Source organism: Zeugodacus cucurbitae, chromosome 5, assembly GCF_028554725.1.
Source record: "Zeugodacus cucurbitae isolate PBARC_wt_2022May chromosome 5, idZeuCucr1.2, whole genome shotgun sequence".
NCBI lineage: Eukaryota > Metazoa > Arthropoda > Insecta > Diptera > Tephritidae > Zeugodacus > Zeugodacus cucurbitae.
Genome location: NC_071670.1, coordinates 1,303,782 through 1,330,100, shown reverse-complemented (window position 1 = coordinate 1,330,100; position 26,319 = coordinate 1,303,782). Strand labels below are relative to the sequence as shown.

The window sequence follows — 26,319 nt, the reverse complement described above, 5'->3', positions numbered from 1 at the left end:
TTACAAATCATTATTATTACATATGAAGAAGAATCAAGCTAACAACATAAGTGGTCTAGAAACGTATTCTAAAGCTAACTGAGCGGAGCAGTCCGCCTCAAACTCGTGTCAGATTAGTATTATTCTGAAGAAACACTCTTCTTTACTGGCTGTTAACCTGCTTACTCTCTCATAATTAAGCGCTTGTTTTACACTAGTCTGAAATGTACTAGTTTGAAACTAGTTCCTCCTATTTGAATTACTAAAGAATCAGTTTTAAAGCGAAATGAAAACTTATAAATAAATATGAGCGATTAAAGAATAGAAAGCATATATCATTATGTATTTTTGTAACAACAACAACTGCGTTAGTATTAATATTAATTGCAACAACAACAACACCAGTGTTGACCGCATTGAGCATATCAACAACTTGGTCATGCCAATAAAACCACAACCAGCGACAACGTGTGATTATTAACTATAAATCATGACGTAGATGATAATAATAGCAACAACAACAACTACGACAACAACACCAGCAACATTTGTGGCAAGGCAATAAAGCAATCAACAGCCAATATCTACCGTTATATTAGCATTAACGGTTTTCGCAAATACACTCATATGTGTGGCTGTGTTTATGTTTGTCATCACTGAAAATGATTAAGTGCCTGCGCTGCTGCGAGCATACACGTGTGTGTGTGTGTACTTTCTATATTTAACCAGTGCATTGCCAACAACGCAATTGGCCTCCGGTGGCTCTCTCGCGTGTGTGTGTGTGTGTGTTAGCTGATGTTTTGCACATAAACCCACAGCACAGCACACCGTTAGCGGCGTGTTGAAATATTGACAAAAGTGAAATGCAAAGCGCCTCTGAGCGCGATAAGGTAATCTGCGCGTGAAATGCACTGAAAAGTTTCGATATCAAATCAAGGTAGTCAATTCCAGCTAAGCGAGTTTATTTGCACAAATTCTCAGAAGCGCAAATGTGCATTGGAGATAAAAGTAAAAACAGATTTATTAGATTATTTGTGGATCGATCAAAACCGCGAAGTCATTTAAATGTCAAGGTGAATTGGCATAAATTTAATTTTTTTTAGATTTTTTATGAATTTTTTCTTTAAACGCCTTTTAGAACTGAATAGAATTTAGAACGTTTTACTATTTCAGTGAAAAATATAACCTAAATAGCATTAAAAGGGTCAGAAAAATATTTACAATCCACTCGGTATGTTATTTTACCACTTTCTAGGCAACTTGTATAGCATACTTTTAGGCGTTTTACAGTTTGAACACATTTTATTGCTTCTAAGGCTATTTATGTTTCTATTTATGCTTTCTAAATAAGAAAAGAAAGTTCTTCACATTTTAAAAATTTGCGCTGAATGAAAAAATACGAAAAACTCGGGTTTAAAAGCTTTAAAAGCTATTTGGTCGTGCTAGTATACATCTATTGATACCTCTTAGCCTATAATTCGGCACGAAATCATTCGATATTTCGTCGCTGAACTTTATACTAACTAATTAACGCTTAAATACATAATTTTGTTCGTACATCATTAAGTACATGAAATTCTCAACCGGTTTATGAAATATTAACTTGTTTTTCGCTTCAAAAGATTCACATACACCTCTAGCGGATGTTTTCCATGTAAGTTGTTTAAAAAACTTGCTCAAAACTGTTCTCAGCGTATCAGATATTTTAGCATACTTTTAGGCGTTTCACAGTTTATATCCATTTTATTGGTACTGGCTCAACTATTTGTGCTTTCTAAACAATTTCGAGAGTTCTTCACACTTAAATACATGCTGAACAAAACTTTAAAGGAATTTGGTTTATATAATACATCTTTGAAGAGTTTTGGAGCTGATCAGTTGTCTTAATATATAATACATCTTTTGATACATCTCTGTAGAGAATTCAGTACGAAGTCATTTGATATCTCAACTCTGTAATTAATTTTAACTATTTTTCGCTTAAATATGTAAATTTCGTTCGTTCCTGATTTCTGGTTTGGAATTCTCACCTGATTTATGAAACCTTATTAACCTTAATATATATCAAAAGTGTCACAGACACCTGTACCGGCTAATTTATGTAAAATTTCTTCATTCGCTGTACTGCTCCAAGTGTCTAAAATTATGAAATATGTGCTGAAATACCACTCCATATCAGAAAGTTTTTTTATTAAACTGAATAAATAAAAAATATAATTAAGCGTAAAAATCCTCTCAGTCGTCATATCATATTCTACGCTTTAACCACGAATATCCTTGCTCATTCAAGGACTCCGTCATCAAGTTTCAATGCAATAGTTTGCTCTTGCTCATCTTGCAAATCAATACTGCGTGCACTTATTTGTTTTCCTCACTTGTGTTTGTATGCATTTACACGCTGTCAACTGCCGACGCGTTGCAGCGCTTTATTTGCATTTGTATTGGTGCAGCAATACATACATACTCATATATGTATGTGTGTGTGTGTATATAAATAAGGCAGGCAGCCTGATGCGACACATCAAATGGCCAATAAATTTTTGTAATGTCATCAGCGCAAACACACTCACACACATGCATACTCATGCTCCGTGGCACAATGTGAGAACATCATTAGTACGCAGGCAACGTATTATCGCTGGCACGGCTACTCTTGTTGCGCCCTCAAAGTAGTTGCTGGGCGCGATCTACTGGGCGTTGTATGCAAAGCGTTAAGTTGTCAGCGACCCACAAAGCTTTTGAATAGTGTAGCATGAGCCGGGCGACCCAATGATGACACAACACAACAGTTATGATGGAGTTGCTGCTATTTATTAAGTCAGTTTTGCCTTGAAAAACATTATTGCTGTTGTTGTTGTTGCTGTTATGGTTGTTTGCGCTGCTATGGCGATATTCATGGCAGTTGCTTTTGTTATTTTTGTTGTTGATTTTTAAGTTGAAATTGTTTAACATCAATATTGGCGTTGGCTGCCTCATGTGCTGCCACACACTTCACACACATATATAGTTGTTGTTGTTGTTCACTGTGATTATTAGCGCAAAAAGGTCAGTCAACGAAGTTAGCGTACGAGCAATTTCTGACTTTTGAAAGCACATCAAAATCGAACTTTGACATATGCGCGCTCCACACACTGACATATACATGAGCCAGCGTTTACTTGTAGTTGTCTGTGTGTGTGCGGCTGCAAGTATTTTTAAGTGCTTTCCACATATATGCGAGCGCGTGCTTGTATTAGTGGGCGCTGTCATGTGTGCCGATGACACAAACGATAATCACGCACGAAATTGACATATGTCAATGTGCGCCTGTGTGTATGCTGTATGAAAATTGTGGCGCTCGAGATATGCCCAAACTACTCAGCACACACGCTCGCTCACACCCAAACTCACGCTTTTACTACTTTTGCACACTCTGCGCCGCTGTGACCCCTTTTTAACGACCTGTGTGCGACCCTCGTCGGCGATTATCGCCTAAATTTATGCAAGGCACATAAATATCCTATCGTATTGCGTTGTTGTTGTTACTACGAAATGTTGAGCAAATGGGCAGGGAGAGGGGGGGAAGGCGTTAGCTATCAATATGCCATAACTGCAGTGTTGTCAGCTGGCGCTGCGGCATATTTTATGTTATGACACTGGTCACTCAAACATATAACTCAGACTTTGACGCGAGTACTCGAGTATGTTTGGAAAAAATAGAAATGTGTGGCAAAAAAGGACGGTGTAAAGTGTGACAAAATGTATGCCAAAAAAAAACCGAATAGACACAACATCAGCTGCGGCCTGATGAAACAAATCAGTGTTATACTTAAGTACAGAGATATTAACTAATACATACGTACATGCAGACGTATTTGTATAACTGCCCTGTAGGAAAAAATTATATATTATCATATGACATTTCAGACCCAAAACTATTCTCTATTTTGTAATTTATAATTTTTCTTGTCCCAAAAATAATTTTTTTTGTCCCAAACCTTTATAAACAGCAACAATAGCTAATTTTAATGAATTTTAGACATGCATCTAAATTGCTAGCAACAATAGATAGACATTTTTTTTTTGTTTTAAGTGATTATTTAACCATTTAGCCTAGTTAGTTCGAGATTTCTAAAAAGCTATAATAATATATTGTCCCAAAATGTGTCCAAAGTTTTTTTTTTTTGTAACTACTATGCGTCTTTTCAATCTTTTCGACTTGTTAGTTCGAAATAAAATACATCTTCTTCTTCTTGACTGGGGTAGACAACGCTTACGCGGTTATAGTCGAGTCCACACCAGCGCGTCACGTATCCCTCCTTCTGGCAGTTTGGCGCCAATTGGTTATACCAAGCGAAGCCAGGTCCCTCTCCACCTGGTCCTTCCATTGGAGTGGAGGTCTCCCTCTTCCTCGGCTTCCACCAGCGGGTACTGCATCGAACACTTTCATAGCTGAGGCACTTTCGTATATTCGAACAACATAACCTAGCCAGCGTAGCCGCTGTCTTTTTATTCGCTGGACTATGACCATATCGTCGAATAACACATACAGCTCATCATTCCATCTTCTGCGGTATTCGCCGTTGGCAATGTTTAAAGAACCATAAATCTTCCGCAAATCCTTTCTCTCGAAAACTCCTAGTGCCGTCTCATCGGATGTTAACATCGTCCACGCTTCTGCACCGTAAAGTGTTCGTCGAGAGAGGACTTTGCTTATCAGTTACCTACTCAGTTCACAGTAGCAACTGTTGAGAAGAATGATTCTGCGTTGTATTTTAAGGCTGATATTATTATCGGTGTTGATGCTGGTGCCTAGGTATATGAAATTATCTACAACTTCAAAGTTATGACTGTCAACAGTGTCGTGGGAGCCAAGACGCGAATGCGCTGACCGTTTGTTTGATGACTGGAGATATTTCGTCTTGTCCTCGTTCACCACCAGACCCATTCGTTTCGCTTCCTTATCCAGGCGGGAAAAAGCAGAACTAACGGCGCGGGTGTTGTTTCCAATGATAGAAAATTGTACCTTCTCTGTTATCCCAAAGAGTGTCCCAAATTTTTTGGCGTTCCTGCGTGCAATTTTTTTTATCTTTAGCCTTGTTGGTTGGATATTCATTAAAAAGATAGCCCTTAATGTAATATTTTGTCCCAAAATTTTCCATTTTTGCTGAAAATAAATGAACTGAAACATCTTTAAGTATTTGGACGTATTGATCAAGATATTCCTTTAATTCTTCTCAAAGAGCAAGCAAGACTGGTATCCTACAGGTCGTCCTAGTCGCCAATACCTCTCACTTCCCGCCGCAATCATCTCCGCTTGACACACGCCAGACTCTTAGGTCACAGCTGTGGCCAACAGCTAAAAAAAGAAACGAAACCAAAAAGCTGTGCGAAAAATATGCTTAAAAATATGCTGTTTATAAATATAATACACAGCAAAAAAGCGAGTCTCCGCAGCTAAAGCCCAACAGCGTGGCATTGAATGACAGCAGCAGCAGTAAGCGTAAGCATTAAGCAAAACAGAGAGGGAATTATAAAAAGCAGTAAAAATGAAATGAAAACAACACGTACGTAATGCCGAGAAGCAGCATTTTCACCCTTTCGCCTAGCCACAAATGCACACAGACACACATTTGCTAATATACTATAATATATATGTCTGTATGTATGTTTGGCAGCATTGATGTGCGTCACGACTTAGCCACGAACGCGGCGTTTGATGGTCACGGTATACGAGTATCTCTCCATTGTAGTGGTTTCAAATGTGATTTGCTGCTACAAAATTCACTGCATGCTTGTTGTTGCTGTTGTTGTTTTCGGTTGATTTTAACTCTCACTATTTGCGGCATTGCACCAGCGTATAGCGACGGATAACATATTTCCCTTGCACATTTGTTGCGGTCAAATGCAGACGTGCACGTTTCGTCCGTCCGGGCGTATGAGTGATTAAAAGCTAGTGGTGCTTAGTGCAGTGCAGTTTCAAGTTCGTGAACATTTTTGCGTTGCATTTATAGTAAATTCACAATTAGAAATAATTGGATCGCTGTATGGAGGGCGAAAATTGAGAGAGAGAGAGAAATGTGAAAATGTATTAAAAACTTAAATGGAGCTGACATACAAGTATCGAATTGACGTGAGTGAGATGAATGGGAAAGGGAAAAGCTAAAAATAAAAGAGTGAAAAAGTTGAAAAAATCACAAAAATATTGACGAAAATTGTTAAAACTCGAAATTCCAAGCACAGTAGCGAGGTAGTCAGCAGATTTGTGGGAACTTGTTGTTGGTGTGTGGTGTGAACTTTTGCTTTCACTGTTCATTTATGCTGCAATGCATATAAAGCTCCGGTGGCGTTTGATACTCAGTAATGCAAGCAGCATTTATATTTCACACATTGCTAATGGCGCATGAATGATGCCTGTCTAATTTTGAACGCTGACAGAGAGAGCAGGGGTGATCCAATGATTTGGTTACTTTAAAAACTGTTCAGTAAGAAAATTAATTTATTAATATTGAAATTTACTACGTTTTATAGCAAAAATGTGTGTCCCAAAACTGTCCTAAAATTTAAAAAATCCTTAAATTAGGCAAATTTGATTCAGCATGAAAATAGTGTTTATGATATGAAAATTTGAAAAGTGTCCCAAAAATTTAGTTGAATTTATACATAAAATTTGAATTTATGTATAAATAATGTTTCTAAATTTCGACTTTTAATGATTAAATTAATTCTTTTGTCGAAGTTCGAAGAAGTTCAAAAATATGTGTACCAAAAACTGTCCCAAAATGTAAAAAATCTTAAAATGAGGCCAAATGCTTCAGCATTAAATTGAAATAACGCCCATAATAAAGAAAAGAAAAAAAATTATAGGGCATCGTCCCAAAATGGATGTCCCAAAAATATTAGTTCTCTCAAAATGTGTCCAAAAATTTACAAATTTCGTTTAAAGGAACATACTAACGCCTAACACTAATGAAGAAAAGAAAAAAGAAATCGGCATTGTCCCAAAATGGGTGTCCTAAAAATATTGGTTCTCTCAAAATGTGTCCCAAAATTTGCAAAACTTTGTTTAAATTGTTAAACTCACGCCTATAATGAAGAGAAGAAAAAAGTTAAGGGGCATTGTCCCAAAATGTGTGTCCCAAATTTTTGTTCTCTTAAAATGTGTCCCAAAAATTTAAAAATTTCGTTTAAAAGATTTTACTAGCGCTTCGACGACAGATAAGTAAATATTTAAGACATATTGTCCCAAAACAAAGTATTTTATATATTTTTTTAATTTTATTTTCCTCATTCTCGTACTATTTGCTGTCTTTTATGCCTCTTACTGTCAATTTAAGCCATATTTTCATGAATTCCGAATATATTCGTAGCATTTATTTATCTCCGCCATTTAATAAATAAATGTAAACACGCAAACAACTTGCAATTACTTGCATTTTATGTACGAGTACAACTGCCGAGTATCTGTAACAGTTCGGCGCAGTATTGCAAGCGTGACTGCAGCACCGTCTAGCATGCTCAATGCTGTACGCTCCATAACTCAGCGTCGCTCGCCGCCGCTGCTCCACATATTTTATGACATTCGAAGCGCCAAAATGTGTCATATTTCGCGGTTACTTTCGCTTTCGCCGCAGTTGAAGCTGGCGTGCGTGAGTGTGTGTGCCATCACATTGCAGAAATACCACTTATCATCGAAATTTCACTACAAAACTCGCATATTTTATGTGGCACGCATAAAAAATAAAATGGCGGAGGAAAAGTGCATAGAAAAGCATACGCTGATTTACAATCATGGACTCATAAATCAGCTTTTTTGTCGTATGTGGTTGTGTCGCATAAAATATGCCAAATATATGTTTTCAATAAAATATGCGATGAATGTTAAATCAAAAATTGATACAGAAGGCTTTCGGCGCAAGGCTAGCAATAATTTAAAATATTCCCAGAAAAAGCGGCGCACAAATTTCGTATATCTTCTCTCCTACTCAATATCTGTAAATAAAATTAAAATATAAAAATTGTTTCCAATTTTTTCTTTTTTTCCTGAGAATTGCCATTCACTCTAGTACTTATGACGGCTTCCATTTTATTTTCGTGCAAAAGGCAAGGGAGTAACCTTTTCACCCTCCCGCAACTGCGCTTCATCATTGCTTCCGCTAACCGTTCGTAGGTCGCAAATGAGTGCGTAATTTAATTTAAGGTTTCGTAATATGCAACGTCTGATTGAATTCCGGCCTAAAATTTATTTATTTCCCTACACTTCACCACCCTCTCTCTCTCTATGGATACTTTAAAGAAGAGCGGTAGCTGAATAATAGCTGCAGGGTGAAAGGATGCCTCAAATATGTTGGGGTCATGACTGCCAAGTTGGTTGTTAATAATAAGTCGTAGCTTACAAGAAGGAGCTATGCGTCGAAAGTAACGGGGATGTGGAGTTAATAAAAAGGAAACAAAAGTAATGATGAAGATAAACGTAAGAAGGGGGAAAAGAAGTAGGAAGTGCGCTTCTGTTTAAAGTGAAAGTGAGGAAGTGCGTGGACGGAGTTGGTGTGATAAGCTTAAAATCTTAAAATCATACAATATGAAATATAACATAGGCGAAATCGATATCAGAGATGATTTTACTAGCTTATTTAAGAATTTTTAGTTTAACTAGGGTTTTGTGGCTATTAAACTGCAACAATGGTGCTTTTGTGACTTATACAATTTGTTCGATTTTATCATGTCCCAAAATGTGTCCCAACATTTTTTTTTTTCGTCCAATTCACTTGCTGAAACTCTTATAAAATGTGATTCAAAGTCAAATTAGTATGATAAATAGTACTCAATTGCTTCTTATGTTAAAAAGCAAAAGTTTTTTTCAAAGCATTCAGAAAGCTCGAAATCTTCTGTTGGTCAGATATCATATATTCATTTTTCTGTGATAGAAAGAAATTTAAAATTTATTTAGAAAATTAACGAATCAGTTATAGATTATAGTTAGTCGAAAAGTCACAAGCATTTGTGACATTGTCCCAATCAACAAAATATGTTATTTTATAGAATTTTTCTAATTAAATACGCTTTTCAAGAGTAATTAATTGTAATTAAAACAAAAATTTAGTAAATGGATGCATTTTCCATGCCAAAATGTTCAAAAAGTTGTCCCAAAAAGTGTCCCAAAATATTTTCCTGTCCCAAAATGTTTAATTTTTGCCATCTTTTTTGAGACTAGTCTTATCAAAGTAATATTTTTTGGTTATCAAAAGTTAAGTTGTTCCAAAAAGTGTCTTAACATTTTTTCTCTCTCAAAATTTTTTTCTTTTGCTAAACCACTTCTAAATCTATTATTTAATCTCAAAGTAATATTTTTCTGTTAACAAAATCATTACTAAATGGCAATCATAGCATATCCAAAGTCATCTCTTTGATTAAAGTTTCCATCCGAACCCCATCCAAATACTAGAGAATATCAAGAATCAGCTATTATCGCACTTGAATCTCTAACCTCAATGCGTACGGTCAACGCTGGCGGCTAGACGACCTTTATGGCTGGCTGAACAATACAATGGCTCGTGGGTCCCCTCCACCCGCAGGCCGCTAGTTCACAGCAGCCGAGTGAGTAATGATTGACTAATATATTTGTGGCAGCTGCGGCGCACATGTTTGGGGGGAAGCTCTAAAATAAATTGACTGCCAAAACAAAATAGAAAACAGAAAACAAAAAAACGAGTCGAGAATTATCAAAAACCATATCAGAAGAAGGCGCTAAATGGCGCGTTCGATGACCGTTCAAATTAGTGCGTGTTGACTCAAACGGGCTCTAAACTTGGCCGCAGATTGTCATTTTTTTAACATGCCATATTTAACGGTTACTTACATAAAATCAAATGTGTGTGTGGGTCTTAGGATTGCGTAGAAGGAAGGCAGAAAGCTGATTAAATATATGTGACAAGCGAATATATGAGTGTATCCGAAGCTATTAGCAGCGTCTGCTGTGCCATTTGACCCGAACGATAAAAATCAAATTCTTTCACTTTGTGGGTCATTGTTTACTGGATACTCTTTGTTTTTGCGCACAACACCAAAAAAATATAAAATTTTCAATAAGAAAAGTGCCATGAACAAGTTGTTGTTGTTTACCGAAAGTGATTTTGGGTCAAAGTGTCACACACATTGTCGGCTGCTGAAGACCCACAACAAAAGTGTTATTCAGATGTTAAATTCTACACAGTATAAATAGAGTTCTTTCAGCAAAAAGGCAAATTTCAAAATTAATATTAGCTATTATGTAGTAATTAATGGCAAGCGGCACGTGCTACGCGTACAAATAAAGCAATTTGGCTCACTTTGGGACAATAATTACATTAAAAATGGCCGATTTAATTGAAAACAAGTGCAAACATTTGGAAAATGCTGGCTTTGTTATGAAATTTTTTATTATTTAATGCAAAAATTTGTGTAACAAAATTTTTCAATTTTTTGCAATTCAATAAAGGGTTTGTCCCAAAAAGGTTAGATTTTAAAATTCTAAAAAAAAAAGACTTTTTTTTATTTTTAAAAGTATGCTGAAGTCGACTAAAACTGTTTTTAACTGCATTGTGACTTCGTTTCAATAATTTTTAAAATAAATAAGGTCAAAATTCCGTGCCCCAAGGGGTACTATGTGTCCCAAACGCATTTATAGATCACTTTAACTTGATTTTATCAATAATACCCAACTTATAAGGGTTCTAATAATAGAAAAGATAAAAAAATTGAAAATTGAAAGTGTCCCAAAAATTGTCCCAAAATTTTTTTTTCGCCTAAATTTTTCTTAAAATATCATTATTTTTAGCAACAAATACACTGCGCACTTAAATTCATATGTTTTTACTTGATTTCATTGAACTGCTTAAAGTTTCATCCGTACTTAAGTACACAGAGATCTGCTTCAGTGCAAAATTTTCGCATACATTAACAAGAGGTAAAAGCGCAAATTAAGCGAAATTAAGTGGCATCCGATATGAAAGGCCAACAGCTTTTCGAAAACAAAAACTATTGTAGCACTCGCACAGATTTGCCTTTTTATGCATGACACTCAAGTGGGTCTAAAACTTTTGGGACACACACGCATACATACATGATCGGTATGTGTAAACTTATTTATAGTCTACCTATTGTGTAAACTTCTTTGTCATGCAAATACATTGGTGTGTGTGAGTGTGTGTGTGTGCGTCTCTTTTGTGGCATTTGTTTTTCACTTGGTCTAGACAAACTCGGTTTTGCCTTACGCACACAAAATAAAGCATATTTTTAGGCGAAAGAACCTTTCATATTTGATATGTATTAAATGTGGAACATTCATCAATTTGCTGCAGTACGGATGAGTGATGGACTGCTTGCCTTGCTTGGCACCTCATGTGGGACCGAGGCTTCATGTGTTTGAGTGTATTTGCAATGCTAACGAAGCCTTTGTAGTGATGGTAGAGAGCTGCGTACTCATAAATATTCATTGCTTTAATATTTTTCGAAAATTCAATAGAAATTTGAAAATTAGCTTTGTTGATGTTGGCGCAAAATTATATGTGATTTTATATTTGATAGCATTTTTCAATGCAAACCAGATTTTTGGAGCATGCTAATGATTAGCTTGATTTAATATTGCTACATTGGAATTTAATCATTTTGTAATGTTGTGAACTTTCGTATAATCAGGGAAAATAATGCTTGGAAAGAAACAACAAGCCATTTATTCAGAGAAAATGTATCCAAAAAGGTTGTCCCAATATTTTTTTAAATTAAAAGTCACCAATTTTTGGTTGAAACGTTCTAGAAAACTTTGAATGAAGCTCTTAGCTAAATATTTTTGGTCACAAAGTGTCCCAAAATTTGTCCCAATATTTTTTTTTTTAATTAAAAGTCACCAATTTTTGGTTGAAACGTTCCAGAAAACTTTGAATGAAGCTCTTAGCTAAATATTTTTGGTAACAAAGAGTCCCAAAATTTGTCCCAATATTTTCTAAAAATATAAAGCCTTTACTTTTTGCTTAAAAATCCTAGAAGGTTTTAAACAAAACTCTTAGCTGATTTTTTGGAGTCAGAAACTGTCCCAAAATCGTGTCCCAATATTTTTTTTATATAACAAGCTCAAATTTTTGGTTGAAACGCTCTAGAAGTCTTTACATTATGCTCTTAAATAATTTTTATGAGTCAAAAAATGTCCAAAAATATTGTCCCAATTTTTATTAAATATTTTTGGTCACAAAGTGTCCCAAAATTTGTACCAATATTTATTTTTTTTATTAAAAGTCACCAATTTTTGGTTGAAACGTTCTAGAAAACTTTGAATGAAGCTCTTAGCTAAATACTTTTGGTCACAGAAACTGTCCCAATATTTTTTTTTTATAAAAAAAGCTCAAATTTTTGGTTGAAACATTCTAGAGGCCTTTAAATTATGCTCTTAAATAGTTTTTAAGAGTCAAAAAATGTCCAAAAATTTTGTCCCAATTTTTTTTTTTTTTTTAAGTAAACATCACATATTTTTGGTTAAAACATCATAAACTCCTTCAAATGAAGTTCTTTGCTAATTTTTTCGAGTCACAAACTGTCCCAAAATTGTATCCCAATTTTTTTTGTTAATTAAGAGTCACACATTTTTGGTTGAAATGTCCAAGAAAACTTAAAACAATGTTCTTAGTTGTTTTTTTGAGTCAAAAACTGTATTTTTACTAAAAAAAATATTGAACATACTCCAACAACGAATAAATATAATTCTCTGTATGATTAACTTAGAAAATTTTCATCTCTAAACTGAATAGAATAAACTCCGGCAGTATTAAACAGCATCAAAATGAATTTTCGTGGCAAAAAAAAAAGAAACTAGACCTCAACATTTATACGAATTGAGTGAAGGTAGCGTAATAAAATATGCACCGATAAGAGTAGCGAACAGTGAGTGCGATAGGGTTAAGTTTCCCACTAAAAACACAAACTAATGAAGACATACAAGTACAAACATCAGCACATCATTTTACAGATTCAAATTGGCTTCAATTTTATGGCTGATTCAACTGCCACTCACCTGTTTACATGCGCTACACAATATACAGTCTCATATATATAGTTTTTATATTAACAACTGCGTCCCTCAGCCTCGCCACTGCCCTCCTCTAGAGAGTATAATGAGCCTCTTCTCCAGCTTAATGCCACTTTATCCAATTATAGTTGAGGATTTCGGGTTTCAAGTTGACTACTACTCACCACACCGTTGCAGCATAACTGTATAATACATGCAAATGTGGGCACCCTTAACTACCCAGCGCAAACTATGCAAACAACAACACCGAACGCATAAAATTTTAATGCCAAACTTTTCAAAAATTATTATCGTGGCATTTAACTATGTATGCTATAAATTTTTTTCTCACCCCGTAAGTGACACATAGAAAACCCTTTTTTGCTTGCCCACATATACATATATAAAATATATGTACCCATGCATGTGGGTGGCGTTGGTTTTCACAAGAAAAAGAGGCGTCCGAAACAAATTCTCATAAATTGCGGATTTTCCATTTAACAACTCAACACCGGGCAAATGGACTGTTGGCCAACTGTTTTGCGCACAGCCTTCGCACGATCTCACACACACACACACACTTACTAGCAAACTTATACAAATTTGCCTTTCACGTACGCCATTAGCCGTGCAAGCTCCCTAGCGTCGTTATTGCACACTCTTTCTTTCTCGGCCTTTTGTTCTCTATTTTACATATGCTCACTGTCATTTACACCCGAATAGTCGTTCGTTTTTGGTCAAATATTTGCATTAATATGAACTTAGTTGATAAAGTTTTATTTCTCTATGAATTAATGTTACAGAGTGGCAACCCAGTGAGGAAATTCTGGCGAGTAGAGAACCTAAATATGGTCTAAAGTTGTAAAAAGAAAAATTTATTTAAATTTTTTAGCTTTTAAGAACTTTTATTTACTTTAAAATGCGTTTAGTGTCCCAAAATAGTTGTCCCAAAAAACTGTCCCAAAACATGATTTGTCACAAAATGCGCCAGAAATGCTTGTAATCATACAATTTCTTAAAAATATTGTCCAAAAAAGTGTTATTTATGCGTTTAGAACCAAAAGTTACCAAATCAACAGAAAATTTATTTGATACTCTTGTTTTTTTACCTAATAACAAGCTTTTCTTTCAATATTTGGCGACTTTAACCTCACATTTTTTGTATAAAATGTTTTTATATTAAAAAATTATAAATTTACGCATAAAATTTGTGTCCCAAAATTTTTATTTCACAATATTTCAACATTTTTAAATCTTTAGCATGATCCTAAGTTCAAAATTAAAAAGAACGTGTTTTTATTTTAATTTTGGGACAACATTTTTCTGGCCCAAAATTTTTATTTAACAAAATTTCAGTTTTTTTATAAGATTATCATCCTTTGAAGATCAAAACTAAAAATAATGGGTTTTGTTTAATTTTTTGGGACAAAGTTGTTCTGTCCCAAAAGTTTTAGTTTTCAAAATTTAAATTTTTTTAAGTTTAGGATGTTTTTATGGTCAAAACTGAAAATAACGTGTTTTTTACATATTGGGACAAATTTTTTTCTGTCCCAAAATTTGTATTTTTCAAAATTTCAACATTTTTTAAAGTTTAGCGTGATTCTAAGGTCAAAGCTAAAAATAATATATTTTTTTTTTGTAATTTGGGACAACATTTTTCTGTCCCAAAATTTGAAATTTCGAATTTGAATTTGAAAAATTTCGTTAAACAAATTTTTACAGCTTTAAAACATATTTCATCTATTCAGAAGTATATTATGCATATTTAATGCCTGCTCACTGCACTGTCTGAATCTGAAAGCACACAGGGTGTGTTGCTAAACTATGAGCTGTGCTCTGGCATCATTACGCATATGCTACGGTGCTGCCCAGTCACAACTCGTGAGTCTCTTATCTACGCATAAGCTGTGTAGGTGTACATAATCTATGAATATTTATGGTCGTGCCTGTATTTATGTACATGCCCGCATATTTGTATAACTTGTGGACGCACAGAAATTTTTACTCAATTATAAAAGTTTCCACATTAAAACTGACAAACTAACAACACGCAACACACAACTACAACCGAAAGCGCCAACCGTAACCAGCAAAACGTTTGTGTCATGTGATATATGCAACTATTATATAATATATGTACATGTGTATTGTTGTTGTTGTAGTTGTAGCGCATGAATGAATGACTTTGGCGTTGAGTGCCGTAAAAGTTTTTTGTTGCGTGCAGGCAGTCAGGTTCGGTTTGTATTTAAACGAATTTGACTTCTCTGCTTCGCTTTTCCGCTCTTGCTTTTGTTGTGCGCTACGTTTTTGTTGTTATTTTTATGACAGCAAATTGTTAGCCAACTAGATTGGAAGGACTATAAAAACACATAACAAGCGTAGCAATTCAAATTACAATAACCACAACACACAAAATAAGTTGCAACAAAGTCTCAACAAAAAAACCAGAAAAAACATCTGATAATAAAGGGAAAACGAGCCTAACAGCTACAACAGCAACAAAAACTTGCATGTGGAGGGGAAAATTCTAAATATTTTTTATTTGCTACACAAATGACAGCTGAAGTGATAAAAAGCGTATAAAATAGTGGTTCCACGGCCTGCAGCTGGTCATGTCTACACACGTCTCTTCTCGGTGTGCGGTGTATGTGCGCGTTTACGGTTGTAATTGTGGCCATTCTTTTGTGCCGAAAATGACTCTTTCAACGGAGTAGCTAAAGAGACCATTAATTTTAGTTCCATTTTTATTTGCGTTGCATTTAGAGAACATTTTGCTTGCTTACTGGCAAAAAAACTTACTTGAGTGTTTACAAATCTACAGACATATATATGTTTATTAAGCCTACAAAGAAATCCTGCAAATTAAAAAGACAGGGAATATACTTACAACATTCTACTTAAGCTGAGGAGGAAACATGTTCACTTTTGACTTTTTGGAACAAATATATTCTGCTTTTTTTTTCTCAAAAATTTAATTTTTAAAAATTTGGAACACTTGTCGAATACTACCAACGATAGGAAAATTAAAATATTTTTTCTTAGCAGTAACTTGTCTGACTTTTACCCACTTTTTAAAACTAAAAAAAAAAATTGTGACAATTTTGGGACACAAGAAAATCATTTGGGACATAACATTTTTGATATTTTGAAAACATTCGGTACATATTATTGCTTTTTAAGCTTTTAATAAGTGTTTCTGCCGATAAATTGAACGCTTTTGATATTTTAGGACAAATAAAATGATGATATTTTTGAGAAAATACTGAGCAGAAAGCATATATTCGTAGTTGAAATAAGTATTTGTAGTAAGAACTTCAATAACACTTGATTTTGGGACACATTTAGTTTGGGTAAATAAATTGGGACAATTTTTTGACACAAGAAAAAAAATTGGGCATGCTTTATTTGATATTTTTAATACATTCGTTACATATTGTTGCTATTTATTTATTTTGGGACAAATAAAATTATTCAATTTTTATTAAAAAATCCGAGAAAAATGAATTTGCTCACAGTTGAAATAGCTTTTTGAAAAAATAATTTTAAATACACTTGGATTTGGGAAATTTTTGTGGCAATTTTGGGACAGACGAAAAATATTTGGAACTTGCTATATTTGATATTTCGGAGATATTCGTTCGTTTTTGTTGCTATTTGAGTTTTTGTTAGTGTTTACAACGATCCTGCCAATAATTAATAATAATAAATTTTTGGGACAAAGAAATTGTGATGTTTTTGTGGAAAAAAACTCAGCAAAAATATTTCGTCGCTGTTGAAATAGTTATTTAGAGTTAGCATTTCAAATACAATTGGATTTGGGCCAGGTAGAATTTAAGTAAAATATTTGGGACAATTGTAAAATACAGTTTGGGGATGCCAAAAAATGTATGTTGTATTCTTGATACTTTTTTAATCTAAAACATCGTTTTTCATTATTTTGGGACAACAGGTTTTCTTACATTTTTGTCAAAAATTCTGTTTAATGCTAACGACTTTGGATTAGCATTAACCCTGTACTTCCAAATATATGTATGTAGCTATTCATATGTAAATTTCTCTGAAATTAGAGTTTTGCCACTATACCCTTTTCAGCCAAAGGGTTTTCGCCCAAATTTTGAAGTTACGTGTCATACTCATAACATCCGTTAAATAATTTTGAAAGCCGTTGAATTTCAAACGATGAAACGTGACCAGCACTGAAATATTTCCTAGAAACTCCATTCTACCGGCATTTAGCGGTAATTCACTTTAAAACTTGCCACCATTTGAGGTCACACACGGAGACGCACACACAAAGGCAGTGAAAACAGCAGAACTAGTAAAATATCTCATCAAAGCATACACACAGGCGCCGTCGCATAAAACTTGCACACGCATGTATGTTGATATGTATAATTAAGTATTAGCATAAAAGCTAATGAAGGGTCCGGACGTAGTACGGAACGTGCGGTCACAGCCTCGAGGCGTACGTGTGCTGCCGCCGCGCGCTAGCGAATGCATGTGTTTGTTTAAGTGCCGCAGAGCAGCGCTTAAGTGTCGGCGGCATATGTGCAAACTAACTACACTAGCGCTACATAGAAAACATAGAAATATAGAAACACAGACACATAGACACATGCACACTTGGATAAATTGAGCTTAACACTTAGTAGTGCACAACTATGCCCCATCGGCGTTGCCGTGACTTCGCAACAGTTGACCGACGTTAAATCCCAGCAAAATATACCCGACTGACCAAATTTATACACACACCACACCGCACCACACCACGCCCAGCTTACTTACAAAGGGCTCAATGTGGCAGAGACAGGCCTCTGTCTCTGTGTGTGTTCATTTATTGTCTGTCTTGTTGGCTCACTGCCCCGGTGGCTAAATTACGGCAAAGTATGGTATTTAGTAACAGTTGCTTAAGTGGCAGATTCGCTGACGGAAATGGGCCTGTGGCTGTTTGAAAGCCTGAAAGGGTATTTACATACACATACATGCATATATGTAAATGTTTTGGTGTATGTGTGTGTAATCATGCATAAGATATTTAGATTTGCACATCATGTATGTATTTATGTCTATATTAGCGTAACATAGCAGACGACTGACTGTGGTGACCGCAAACGAGTCACAATTGGCCCAGTAGGAAAATGAGACACCGTACTTATGGTAGAGGGTCTACTTGTAGTTGATTAATCCTTTAATCTATCGATAGCTTATCCACAACTGTCTTCTAACGATAACTCAGCTCTCTTAGTTCGAGTTTAAGCTCCTCGAAGACCTACAGAGCCATTTCGACATCCAATTGAGGTTTAGAGTAAACATTTCTTACAGACCTTATAACACATAAACACGATTTCAATTGTCTTCCGGCCACAATGCAATAACCTTCACAAAGGGACCAATTCCAATGCGCCAGTCAGGGCGTGTCAAAGTAACCACAGGCATTCAAATTTGCTGTTGCATACATTTCAGCGCGTAATTGCATTTTTTGCGGCGCTTTGGAAGGAAACTTACAAGCGCCTTAATTTACTTTTATTAAATAAATATACACAATTAATTATTCTATTTATTGTCAATTTAAAATCTAAATATCCTCTCTCTCTCTTTTTCCAGGTTACGGTGGCATCTCTCCGCGCACACAGTGGGGCCGCATCGCCGCACTCATCTATGCGCTCTTCGGCATACCCATCGTGCTGCTGTACCTATCCGCCATGGGTGAGGGTCTCTCCGCCGCCATGCGCTGCCTCTTCCGCAAAGCGCGCTCCAAAAGCGCTGTGAGCAGTGGCAGCGGCGCCGGCAATGCTGGCAATAACGGTGGCGGTAGCGCTAACAGCGGCAACGGCAAGTTGCCACCGAATGACAGCGGCGGCAAAGGGGCGAACAAGCATTATCACCACAGCGGCGGTGGCAGCGGGAAGCTACATCACTACGGCATGCCGAAGCCCGCCTACCATCACAGCGGTTCAATGGGTGTGGGCATGCATGCGTCGTCACACAGTCCCAGCGTGCCAATCTCCATATGCGTCATGGTGCTGGTCTGCTATGTCACCTCGGGCGCAGTGCTCTTCCACAAACTGCAAAACTGGAGCGTTTTGGAGGCGCTCTACTTCTGCTTCACCTCGCTGGGCACCATCGGTTTCGGCGAACTGGCGCCCACCGGCAACCTTACACTGTATCTCGCCTCCGCGTACATACTCGTCGGCATGGCGGTGGTGGCCATGTGCTTCAGTCTCATACAGACCGAGATTGTGATGTGGCTACGCAAGTTCAGCGTGCAGGACCACGTCATGCCGCAGGGTGAGGATGTTGCGCTCGTCTCTGTAGCGGTTACGCCAAAGTCCTCTTGACAACGACCCGCTGCTGAGCTGCTCGCATTGGGTGGCGGTGGCGGCGGTAACAGCAGCAATGGCAATGCAAATATGCCAGCACAACTTGGCGGCTTTGGCGGTAACACACTGGGTCACCACCAGACGATGTTCTTCGGACCGGCGCATACGCTCACACAGTACAGTTCGCTGCCGCGCCGTTCGGCAGGTTCCGCATTCCAACGTAACACACCCATTAGACGCTCCACCGGCATACCGGAGCACCACATGGAGTACTTCGTGCCGCGCAGCATAAGCGAGTTCAATTTGTCGGGCGTCGGCGATTTAGCGCTGCCACCGCCGCGTCGCTATTCGCCCACCATACAACATGGCGGCGGCATGAGCATGGGCGGCGGTCTACCGCACGGCCTCCAGCTGGGTCCGCCACAGACGCTCATTTGCACCGGGCAACCGCCACCACCGCAGCAAATGCAGATCCTAATGAAACCGCGTGAGAAAATGGTCACCTTCGAAGACGAGTCGAAGGCAATGAGTGCAGCTGCGGCTGCGGCGGCAGGTGTAAACACCTCGAACGCCAGCACAGCGACGCACTGTCCACATGGCGTACCGACGACGCCGCGCAAAGCGGGCGGCATGGTCGGCGCTGGCGCTGACGTCTTTATGTGACGCGAATCGCTGAGATGACCGCACAGCTTGCTGCTGAGCGACAAGACTGGTGACGACGCGGCGGCAGCATATGCGGCCACCATGCTGGACGATGGCTTGGGTGGCGTCACAACAGGCGCGGCCGCCACAGTTAACGCAGCGACGGCGGCGAGCACAAGCGCGCACAGTGCTGCTGGCCTAGATAGCGACAACGAGCACGACTCACTAGCTGGCAGTCTCAGCGAACTGACATCCAAGTCGAAATCGACGCCGGGCGACGTGATACGCGTGTGAGTGTGCGGCGGCAGCATTTTCTACACTAAACTAAGCCTCAAGCGCATATTCATCAGCATCAGCACAACGCCGAGACTCATTATGTGAATCGTAAGTAAGTCAAGCAAAGGGGGTGGGTGGGTTGATTTGTTTGGATGTGTATGTTTGTGCGTGTTTGCAGCATCTGAGTGTTAACTTTAATCCATGAAGGCCAATTGGGACGTTGTAGTTTTGGGCGTTATATTTTTAGACGTTGAATTAGGCTGTAAGTTTTTAGCTAAACGTGACTGAATTAATATTTGTGGTGTGCATGTGGGTGCGAATGGGTGTTTTTATTAATTTTTCATAATTTTTTATATATTTTTAAAAAATATATTTTCATTTTTACATTTTTGCATATATTTTTTATAATATAATATTTAATATCCTTTTTTTATTTTTGAATTTTTTGTAAAACATTTCAATATTTTTTCATAATATTTTTAAAATATTTTTTGTAGTATTTAATATTTTATTATAATTTTTTTAATTGTCTTTTTTATATATTTTCGTAATCTTTAATATTTCTTTTTAATCATTTTTTAATTTCTTTGTATATTTTTGCACTTTTTTATTTTTTTTATATATTTTTTTATAATTTTTAATATTGTTGTATATTACTTTATATGTTTTAAGATTTTTTTTGTTTTTTTTTTTTCATTAAATTCGAACTTATTTCGAATTTAACCCTTTCTATTAACTATTTTAATATTTGTAAATATTTTTAAAACTAGTTTCCTTATAAAATTGTCTGTTAATACTTCTTCTTTAATACTTACACCTCAGTTAAGTGGTTAGTTTCAAGCAATATTAATAAAGAAATTTTATTTTTGAAAAAGGTTCGAAAAACTGAAATTCGAAAAAAAATATTGAAAAGTTTTTTTTTGTGTAATTTCAGTTAATTAGAAGCAATATTAATAAAGAAATTTTATTTTCGAAAAACTGAATTTCGAAAAAAAATATTCAAAAAAATTTTATTGTGTAATTTCAGTTAATTAGAAGCAATATTAGTAAATAAATTTTATTTTCGAAAAAGTTCGAAAAACTGAAATTCGAAAAAAAAATATTTCAAAAAAATTTTATTGTGTAATATCAGTTAATTAGAAGCAATATTAATAAATAAATTTTATTTTCGAAAAAAGTTTGAAAAACTGAAATTCGAAAAAAATATTCAAAAGTTTTTCTTTGTGAAATAAAAAAAAATATAAAAAATTTGAATTTTCCGCAAGATTAATTATTTTAGAAGTAATAAAAAAGTAAATTTTTTTTTTAATTTTAGCTGCTTTTAAGCAAGATTAAAACATATTCTTGTAAAAAATATTTTTTTTTAATATTCATTGGATGCTTATTTTCCCCACTGAAATAGCAAAATTTCTAATTTTAGTATTTCTAACCACGAAAATGTTGCTTAAAATTCTCTGCTAATTGTCCAAAATATATACAGCATGACAATTCACTAATTAACAAACAATCAGGTTGGCGAAGCACAAAGTCGACAAATGCAAATTTCGCATTAATTTCAACACAAATGCATACCGTTATTTTGGCTGCCAAAGATCATCCAATTAAGATACGAGCAATTATATGAAATAATGCCGCCTGTTTGTTGTTGTTGTTCTGTGTGTGTTTGTGTGCTTGGCATACCATGGCAATGCGACGAGTACAATTATCACAAACAATCAGCACAACTATTTTAACTAGTCGGCAATGCCACAAACACATACACACATACACAGAGACTACAGTCAACACAAGCCACTAAATTTGCCACATTTCATTTAATTAAAAAGCCATGTGTTTTATATTAACATAAATGTCATGCCATTAGTTGCTGTGTGATGTGTGTGCGGGGAGTTTATTTGCTGCCAGCAGACAACTAAAAATTGCTTACATAAATTTAATTAAATTTAATTGAATAACGTTAACCGAAACTAGTTAAAAACTGAAGTCGGTCAACCGATTTGACGATTGGGCAACAACAACAAGAATATCAGCAACATGCACATAAAGCACAGTTTATATAGAACATTCATTTGCTATTGTTGTTGTTGTAAAATTATTTGTATTGTGTATGTGCCGCAGTAATGAGGTGAGCCCGGCGACAGCATTGACATATTTCTCCGCAGCTGACCCTCAAATAACTGTATATTTTATATTTGCTGATTGTTGTAGCATACTTTGCGGCGCATACTTACTTGCCAACTGACCACTTCAGCTGTCATGGGTATGATAATGGGCAGGCTCAAGCTGCTATACAAGCCAGCACACCCACACACATCGAGTTATATGCTCTATACACATGCATTGAGTGTGTGTGTGTGTGTTCGTGTTTTCGCATTTATTTGCTTGCAAGCCAGTGTCTACACTGTTGCCATAGTGGTTTTGACACAATTTTTTGCAACAGTCTTATGTTGTTACTGTCTTCAAGTGACTTTTGAGATGTCTTATTAGTCGACAGTCACACACACACACACACACACACACACACACATGTCCGCACTCATATATGCTAGCTGCCAGCTCAGCTTGAGATATGAAAAGATTTATGAATCGCTTGTGATAGTACGCAGTCCGTTCGTTGGGTTAGCCACATAACTGACTTTTAGTCATGCATGTGTATGACCCTGTGTGTTCGCATAAGAATTTCTCTGTACTGTAATTCGGTTAAGTTGGCTTTTGAGTTATAGACCAGAGCGTCAGCAGCGCTCTAATACAGTTTATTAGGTTGAATAATGGTTGACGTGCATATTTGGATTTCATATTAAAATGCACTCAAAAATATGAGTGTAGTATTTCGGCAATTTATTTTTGGTTATAACCAGGAGAGGTACATATATTTTGTAGGCAGATAGGAAAAAAAAATGGATAGAGGGAAAATTTTGTTATGTAATTTACGAAAAAAAATATTAAAAAATATATTGAATCAAATTTTTAATTTTGATGAAAATTTAATAAATTTTCTTAAACTCTATTTTTGGTTTTTTTTCTCAAAATTATTTTTTTTCGAAATTTTTGTAATTATTTTTATATCTTTTTTCTCTAGTTGTTTGCCAACTGAAACATATTTTTGCATATTCAGATTATTTGTAGGCAGCTTGAAAAAATAAATAATAAAAAAAAATGTATTTCGAAATTTTCGAATTCCAAAAAAAAAATGTTTTGTAATATTGCTTAAAAGTAGTTAAAATAAAAAGCATTGAATATTTTTGATACTTTTTAATTTAAGTTTTTTCGAAATTATAAAAAAAAATATATTATAATAAATAATACTGTTTAAAATGTGGTAAAATTTAATTATATTAAAATTATTTACTTTTTTTGTAGGCATATTAAAAAAGTCGAATTAAAAAAAATATTTGTATCTTTTAATATCTCGTAAAAGTAGCTAAAATTAAAATATTTGAATATTTTTATTACATTTTTAATTTTAGTTTTTTTCGAACTTAATTCGAAATTTTATTTCCATTAATATTTCATAAAATTAGCTCAAATTAAAATATTTCATTATAATTTTTTCTTTCAATATTAAACAAAATTAAAACTTTTGAATGTTTTTATATTATTTTTCGAACATGTTCCGAAATTGCTTAAAATCAACTAAAATTGAACAAAATTAAATTTTTTGAATATTTTTTTCGAATTAAATTTTTCGATCTCAACATTTTAGAAAATTTTAGATGTTAAAATATTAATAATATTCTTTTATATTGCTTAAAAATAGCTAAAATTAAAATATATGTAATTTTTATTTTTTTGTTTCAATTTCAATTTTTCGAACTTTTTTCGAAAAAAATTTGTATATTAATATTGCTTAAAATTAACTAAAATTAAACAAAATGACTTTTTTGAATATTTTTTATTTATTTTTCGAATTTAGTTTTTTCGAACTTCTATTTTATTTGTTTTCTACTAAATTTTTATTAAATTTTACCAACTTAAACAACTTTCGAATATTTTACAAATTTTTCAATTTGTCTCTAACAACTTCAACTGCCTATTTACTGCAAGTTTTCTTACTTTTTTGTGAACTCGCCTGCGCTGCTTGACCCACTGTCGTCGCATTGCATTGCCACTCAAGACACAAATATCATACTCAGCGAATTCCAAGTGCCTGTGTGCGATATGCTCAGCCACAGTAGGACATCAGTAGCTACAACAACAGCACTAACAACTGCCAGTGCCACACAGTGTGCAAACAGAAAGTAAAAATAGCAAAGGAGCGAAAGATGAAAAGTAAAATGAAAAAACAAAAAAAAACGAAAAATGCCAGAAACTTGACTAAACTCACAAACAAACACACACACATATGCATACATGTGTGGATACATTCCTGTGTGTGCTGAGTGGCGAGGAGTTTGAAGTGAATTGCATGCAACTGGCACTTCACCGCCATCTAACAGCGCAGACCACTATTACACGTAAGCTCGCATGTTGATTACGTATACGACATGATGTACTACAGACTTTCACAGGCGTGGAATATGCTTGAACTGCTGAAATTTTGCAGGCGAATGTTGACATGCCGAACACACACACACACACACAGAGAGAGAAGTCTGCATTTATTTAACTGTATATGTGTTTGGGTGTGTGTGTTTGTGAGTTGCAAACCAGAAGTGCTCCAATTTCTTTGCTATTTTCGTTCCGTTGTGCGAAGGAGGTGAAGTGCGAAGTGTAGTGATGTGATGCGTCGTTGCTATCACTCGTTCGTTGTTGTTACTCCTCGCTAGTTGTTGTTGTTTTTGTTATTGTTGTTGCTACTCGAACTACAGTCGGTTCGTGTGGGTTGGCGTACATTTTCATGCACTGCCGCAGACAGCAAATATGAAAGCAGCAATGAAGGCGACCAACTGAGCTCAGCTCACTTGCCTGGTAATGCGCAGCAAAGCTTGGGGAATGCGGCAAAGAGTGAAACATATCAGTTGAAGGCATGAAATGCTAAACTAAAGTTGAGATTATTTTGAGTTTAATTTTCTGTCGTTGAAACTTTTAGAGTTTATGGCATTTTAGTAGCAATAGAATTTGTTACAGAGTTTCCTAGTTGAGAAGTACTTTAAGGTTTGAAAGAAAATAAAATATACTAAAAAAATTTGAATTACGAATAATTCGAATTCGAAATTAAATTTACCGTTCAATTACGCAATTAAAAAAACAATTATTTTACTTTTGTGATATTTTTAGCTTTAATTTCATAAATAAAATTGATTTTTTATAGATTTCGAAAATTGCGAATTTTTCGGTTCAGTTATGAAATTAAAACAAGTAAGGAAAGGCTAAGTTCGGATGCAACCGAATATTTTATACTCTCGCAATTTATTTAGAGATTTACCTATATTTTCGGTGAAAAATTACCTTTAGGCACTGAGTTCTTCATGTTTGATATCAGGGGCCTTGAAAAGTCATGGTTAAATTTTGACAATTTTTCCACAAGTGATGTCACAGCTCAAATACAGTATTTGTGTAAAGTTTTATTTCGCTATCTTTATCGGTTCCTTATGTATACATTATAAAGTGAACGAATCAGAAGGATTCAAAATTGAGTTATATGGGAAGTAGGCGTAGTTCTGAACCGATTTCGCCCATATTCCACCAGTGTCATCAGGGTGTCAAGAAAATATTATTTACCGAATTTCATTGAAATCTGTCGAGTAGTTCTTGAGATATGGTTTTTGGCCCATAAGTGGGCGACGCCACGCCCATTTTACATTTTAATCTCAGTGCAGCTTTCTTCTGCCATTTCTTATGTAAAGTTTGGTGTTTCTGACGTTTCTCGTTAGTGAGTTAACACACTTTTAGTCAGTTTCAACCCAACCTTTTTTATGGGAGGTAGGCGTGGTTATTATCCGATTTCTTTCATTTTTGGACTGTATAAGGAAACGGCTAAAAGAAACGACTGCAGAAAGTTTGGTTAATATAACTTTATTGGTTTTCAAGATATATACAAAAAACCTATTTGGGGGCGGGGTCACGTCCACTTTTCCAAAAAAATTACATTCAAATGTACCCCTCCCTAATGCGATCCTATGTTCCAAATTTTATTTTCATTACTTT

General features: G+C 35.4%; 1 protein-coding gene across 1 annotated transcript in view; it reads left to right on the top strand.

Annotated features, from left to right (window-relative positions):
* The window catches only part of LOC105212741 (uncharacterized), a 172,364-nt gene that overhangs the window by 92,343 nt on the left and 53,702 nt on the right, over positions 1 to 26,319 (top strand). Inside the window, 1 exon segment of the mRNA XM_054230733.1 lies at positions 18,599 to 20,344. Coding sequence (XP_054086708.1) covers positions 18,599 to 19,977 — 1,379 coding nt within the window. The 3' untranslated portion in view covers positions 19,978 to 20,344.